The sequence below is a fragment of the Wyeomyia smithii genome, chromosome 3 (genome assembly GCF_029784165.1).
Source record: "Wyeomyia smithii strain HCP4-BCI-WySm-NY-G18 chromosome 3, ASM2978416v1, whole genome shotgun sequence".
NCBI lineage: Eukaryota > Metazoa > Arthropoda > Insecta > Diptera > Culicidae > Wyeomyia > Wyeomyia smithii.
The window spans coordinates 257,943,705-257,949,704 of record NC_073696.1 but is presented as its reverse complement, the minus strand read 5'-3'; the positions used below and the strand labels follow the sequence as shown (position 1 = coordinate 257,949,704).

Sequence of the window (6,000 nt, the reverse complement as noted above, 5' to 3'; positions counted from 1 at the left end):
AGTTTCAGCTTTCCGTTACTAACCCAAGGGTACTTACCCCACCGTTCTCCTCGATAAATCCGGAACAAATGTTCCCTACTGTCCCAAAAACTATGATAAATTTGTGATCTTTTGAAAAGGTTCGATCAATTTTCATGTTTTCGGCTCTGGAGGGGTCAGGTACGCAAGTGTTAATTGAAAATGTCAAATAATTTAGAATGTTAACAATATAATAACTGAATACTAATGTTTTTTTCTGATTACGGTGATGCTGGCGAATAGTTTTCTGGGCATTGACGCATTCTGGGAATCGGTTTTCTGGTAACTAGTACTTTCAGGGGTTTAGGATTCTGGTAACTAGTATATTCGGGGATTTGGTATTCTGGAGAATGGTTCATTCTGGGGAAAATCCTTCGATACTTTATTTTCTGGGGAATGGTTTTCTAGGAAAAGTCGGACAACCCTTATATACCATATTTCATCTACCTGACATGATTTGATACATGGAGCAATCGATATGTATGAGAACGAGCATTTTCAAAAAACAAGTTTCGTCCCGAGTCTTTACGGGTTAATGCATCCATTGCAATGCATCAGTACATTTAATAAACGATAACGTAATTATATAATCTATAGCAACATGAGTTGACTACAAGCAAAAGGTTTCTCGGATTGTTAATGTAAGAATAATTGAACAAAATGAGATCTAATGCAGAAACTGTAGTTGACAATGATATTTAGAACTTAAGAAATGATGACCTAACAACTTACATACGTTCGAGTATTACCTTATTATTCGGCTGTACAAATAACTGCACACCAGCAAAGTTTTCCAGAATCTTATGAAGGTTTAGTAAAAGTTTCCTGAACTTTATATATTTTAAACTCATATGTACAATAGTTTGGTTAAGGTGCTTCGCGTACTCTAGCTTAACTACTACTTTCGGGAAAATTTTCAACAGTTATCGGATTCTGCAGAACATTTTGGCCTGTTGTTTTCATTGCTGGTTCGTTGAATTGGGATTTGGCTTCTTGTTTAGTTTGGATGTTTGCTTTTCGTGACTCTCTAGATGACGTCTTAAGTTTCTCGCGACATTGTATTTCTTGTCACAATGACCGCATTCGAAGAGATCGCCGGTGTGCAAACGAAAATGGTCCTTCAGTAATGTATTTGTTACAAAAGATTGACCACAGATTTCGCACTTGTACGGACGTTCCTTTTTGTGAGTGAGACAATGCAGTCGGTAATTTTGTGCGTTAGCGAATGATTTTCCACACTGTGCGCATGTTCTTTGCTGATTCGCATGAAACCGTGCGTGCCGTTGTGGGTTCTTGACGCTTTTGTTGCATATATAACAAACGTTGTTTTGGGGCGTCCGATCATGGATTTTTAGGTGGCGTTTATAAACTGTCGGAAGAATGAATGTTTTGTCGCATTTTGCACACTTAAACTGCTCGTTAGTATGTACACGAAAGTGATATTTTAGCATCGTTTTCGTTACAAAAGCCTGACCGCAAACTTCACATTTGTGTGGACGATCCCCGGTGTGACAAAGCATGTGGATTTTAAGATAACTTTGTCTAGAAAATACCTTACCGCATTGATTGCAATGCTTGTTAATAAGAGCCGTGTTCGGATGATGAAGCGTCATGTGTTGTGTTAATTCACCGGGTGTTTCAAAGTCCTTTCCACATACACCGCATTTGTTTGCTGTATGGCTTACTAGGTGATAGTCGAGCACGGCGGGTCTGTTCTCATCTTCTGAAGCAACGCTGCCATTAGAGTTGGAATCGCTAACTGCAGATTTGATGGTTTCCCGAGCACTTGCAGTTGTTTGCTCATAAGTTTTCAAGTCGAGGTGTGGCGTACCGTTAATGTTACACATGTTGTTTTTCCCCGCGTGCCACATAAGTTGTGCAAAATTCATGAATGTCTGGCCGCAATCGTTACATTTAGGTTTCTTCTGATGCCCGGGGCATCGAATGGTATGTTTTTGCAGAGGTCGTTTCCGTTTAAACCTAATGCCGCATTTATCGCATGTGTACATTCCTTGCTGATGACTTTTCAGGTGGCGTTTGTAGAGGTTAGAAAGGGTGAATGTTTTTTCACATTTATCACACTTGAACAGTTCGTTTGTATGCAGTCGGAAGTGATATTTGAGTAACGTTGATGTGACATAAGCTTTACCGCAAATTTCACACTTGTGCGGTCGTTCACCGGTGTGAGACAACATGTGAAGTTTGAGGTTCCTTTGGAAGGGAAAAACCTTACCACACTGTTTGCACCGGTTTGAGTCATTCTCGTGAGCCCGTGCGTGCTGCTCTGGAAAATTCACTTCTTTGTTACAGATTAAACATTTAGCTTTTGGTAGTTTCCCCTCGTCGCTCCGAATACCGTAATACCTTTTGGTACTTTTTTTTAAAACATATTTGTGCAACTTTGGATTGCTGATGGAAGCCGTCTCCGGATGGACTGTCATATGTTGCTTTAATTCATCTTTGGTTTTGAATTCTTTCCCACAGACACCACACGATAGTTCCGTATGGCTTCGAAAGTGTAAGTCCAGTAACGCTGCATTTGCGACCGTCTTGTAGCAAATGCTACACTTGTAAACCGATTCGATATTATGAGTTTTTCGATGTTGGTAGAGGCTGCTCGCGAAAGAATACTCCTTACCACATTGGTCACATTTGAACTTTTTTTCGGAAGGTGCAGGTTGTCCCGTTTCATTAGGAAATTCTATTGTTGGTTCTTCACATTTGATCTCAATATGTAGTTGATCATTGGTCTCATCGCAATTGTTCTTTCTGCAGTGCCATGTGAGTTGTGCAATGTTCGTGAATGTCCTACCGCAGGCGTTACAACTGTGCCGCTTTTTCTGATGTATCAATAAGTGTCTCTTCTTTTTGGAGAGTTTCAGAAACCTCATATCACAGTTACCACATTTGAAGAGTTTTTTTGTGTGCACACGGGAATGATATTTCAACTGCACTAATATGGCAAAAAATATATTACACTCATCACACTTGTAGTGATATTCAGTCGGATCGCATTTATTTCTTAGTGCTTTCAATATACTATCTGCATCACACCGAATGTGAACTCTTCGATAATGGTTATTGTAATTGCATCTGGAAGAGTAGCGTTTATCACACACACTACATTGGTATTTTTTGTTGGCATATGTTAATGCTAGCTCATCAGAACATGGCGTTTCTGAAACTGTAACTTGTTGACCTGTTGTTGATGCTATTGTGACATTACCATCGGCTTCTCTCCAGCCGTGGCTGATTAAATGGCGTTTTAGGTCGCTCGGAAAAAGAAACGTTTTATCGCATTCCTTGCATTTCAATTTCTCATTGGTATGCGAACGGGAATGGTTTTTAAGGGTCGTATTGGTTACGAAAGCTTTCCCGCAAATGTCACACTTGAATGGACGTTCTCCCGTGTGGGAACGCATGTGAAGTTCTAGATTTCGCCCTCTAGGAAATATTTTGCCACATTTATTGCATTCATTTCTTCCCTCGTCAGGGATCCGCGCTACATCTTTATTACATAACTTGTCCAGTTCTGCAGCTGGCTGCTTATCAGTAATGTCCGTAACGCCTAGCTGACCGCTAGGCTTGCAGTTGTTTTTCTTAGCATGCCAAGTCAGCTGTACCTTGCTCATGAATATTTGGTCGCACACATTACATTTATGTTTATTCTTACCATTACAAAAATGTCGTTTTTTGGAAATAAGCTTAGCAAATTTTTTATCGCAATATTCACAACTATAACTTTTTTTTACATGACTTCGACGGTGGTACTCGAGTAACTTTGCGGTAGCAAATGATCTATAGCAGCGATCACAATCGTGACTGCCCTCATGGAGCATTTGGTGTCTCCTAAGAGTACCTATCGAAGAAAGTTCATTGCCACATATATTACACTTATAAACACGTTTGTCCTCAATGAATAATGCAGAATCTTCCAACGGATCATTTACATTTGCTCGACTGGTAGCACAACAAGAAACAGCATGTTTTCGCAAGGTTTGCTGAAGTTTATAGCTGGCCCCACATTTAGCACATGTGAATTTCCCCTCCTGATGACACTTCATGTGCCGTTTCAAACTACTCAACAGGGTGAATGTTTCATTGCATATATGGCATTTGATTTGTTCGTTGACGTGCACGCGGAAATGGTTTTTGAGCAGCGTCGATGTCACATAACCTTTGCCACAAACTTCGCACTTGTACGGACGCTCACCGGTGTGGTATAACATATGAAGTTTTAAATTTCTTGTGAATGGAAAAACTTTGCCACATATATCGCATTTAGTCTTGTTACTCTCGTGGGTCTGTACATGACGCTCTAGATATCGCACTTCTCTGTTGCAGATTGAGCATTTTTGTCTGTGTGGTAAAGTTTTCGCCTTATTAACTGCCGCTTCGTGAACTGTTTTGTGACAATCAAGCAGAGCTGAGGTTAGAAAGGTTTTACTGCAACTATCACACTTGTTTGGCAGCGGTTCTTTAGAATGAACTTTTTTATGACGATAACGACCGGTCACACTGGAGTACCCCTTGCCACATTGGTCGCATTGATACTTTTTGGAGGCACTTGCCGGTTGGTCTTCAGGTGCATTGGTCATTATCGCAGCCAAGCTGTTAGTACAGTGCTGTTAGTCTTCTCGCGTACTGTATCACAAATGTTGTGGTTTCGTCAAGAATTGCCAGATGTTGATACAACTTATCTTTGCTGCTGAACTCGTTCTGATCCTCAATTTCAACTTTTTCTGTGAACTCCCGGGTTCGATTTTAAGAATGTTGTCACCTTTGCTGAAAAAACAAACAGTGTTATTCTTATTCTTGCTTCTGTGAACTGTCATGTGTTATAATTTGTCGATTAGCGGAAATTCAGCACCACACACCTCACAGTAGTACCTTTCATTCGGATTTATCTGCAATCAAATAATTAGTGAGCGATAGCGAAAATAAGCTATGCAATTTGCCAATCAGGATTCGCAGATTTAAAACTCTCGGATGTTCACTGGCTGGGTTTTGTACAAAACTGGTAGTATCCAGCCGTTTCCCAATCTGCATAAGTTTCGTCACTATGATGTTACCGTTTTCAATGAAGATTTAAACTAAACATCAGCTTACACATTTAATTGGAAGATATGGTATAAACGCGTAACTTTTCACCATTGCAATCCGAAAATCTTTTCCACAGGTACACAGAAAAATAAACATACCCAAATATGCGTATTTTTTACGTAACTTTTAGGTAAATTTAATTCTCCTACGGTTGAGTACCTGCACGGAAGTAGTGATGTCCGATTACATCTCGATTGTTCTACATAATCGATCATCTTCAAAAATAATCGAATAATTTTTAATCGACCAGGTGAAACACAGATTATTGGGTAATCGATTAATGTCCGATTAGTGTAAAGCCTGTAGTACACTCTTTGTATAATAGACCTCTCCAATCGTGCATGTATTGGTGTGCTTTACACCGTGTAAGTCGGATTGAAAATGTGGCCAACAATGTGCTGTCAAAATGCCTGCATTGATTGCGAAATTTTCATTTTCTTCCACTGATTCAAACTTAATTTATTCCTGCGCGGATTGTGTGATTTGTTTACGGATAGTATCTTACAAAATAAATATTTGATTTCCAGTACCGATACAAATTTAGATTTTTTTTATGTCCAAAGTTATCAAAGTTAGCAAAGGGTGTGGCAAAAAATAAATAACACCGATACGAAAAAAAGTAATATCTTTGATCAAAGTTTGTGTGCAAGTTATGACGTTTATAACTTGCACTCAAATTAATGTTGAAAAATAACACTTTGTTATTATTAGTATTTATTTCGCTTGCCTTTCGATGACACTCTCGCTGTCACCTGACTTGTTTGTTGCTAAATTGAGCATTTATGCTGTCGGAAAACCAATGAAATGAACAAAACGGTTAGAGTTTTTTTTTCTTCCCCTTCCAATATTCAAGGTTTTTGAAGGGGGGGTGACATAAAA

At 39.3% G+C, this 6,000-nt stretch overlaps 1 protein-coding gene across 4 annotated transcripts; it reads right to left on the bottom strand.

Moving 5' to 3' along the window:
- Window positions 1–684: 684 nt before the first annotated feature.
- LOC129727609 (zinc finger protein 62 homolog) lies at window positions 685–5,191 on the bottom strand. Of its 4 annotated transcripts, none has more exons than XM_055685601.1 (2): window positions 4,896–5,191; window positions 685–4,803 (listed from the first exon to the last, which is right to left on the bottom strand). In XM_055685601.1, exon 2 carries the CDS (start codon window positions 4,614–4,616, stop codon window positions 978–980), a length of 3,639 nt encoding a protein of 1,212 aa, XP_055541576.1. In that variant the 5' UTR covers window positions 4,617–4,803; window positions 4,896–5,191; the 3' UTR covers window positions 685–977. The 4 variants fall into 4 exon arrangements, with proteins under 4 accessions (XP_055541576.1, XP_055541578.1, XP_055541577.1 ...); XM_055685603.1 differs by having other exon boundaries at window positions 685–4,798; XM_055685602.1 differs by having other exon boundaries at window positions 4,909–5,191.
- Between the last annotated feature and the right edge of the window lie 809 nt (window positions 5,192–6,000).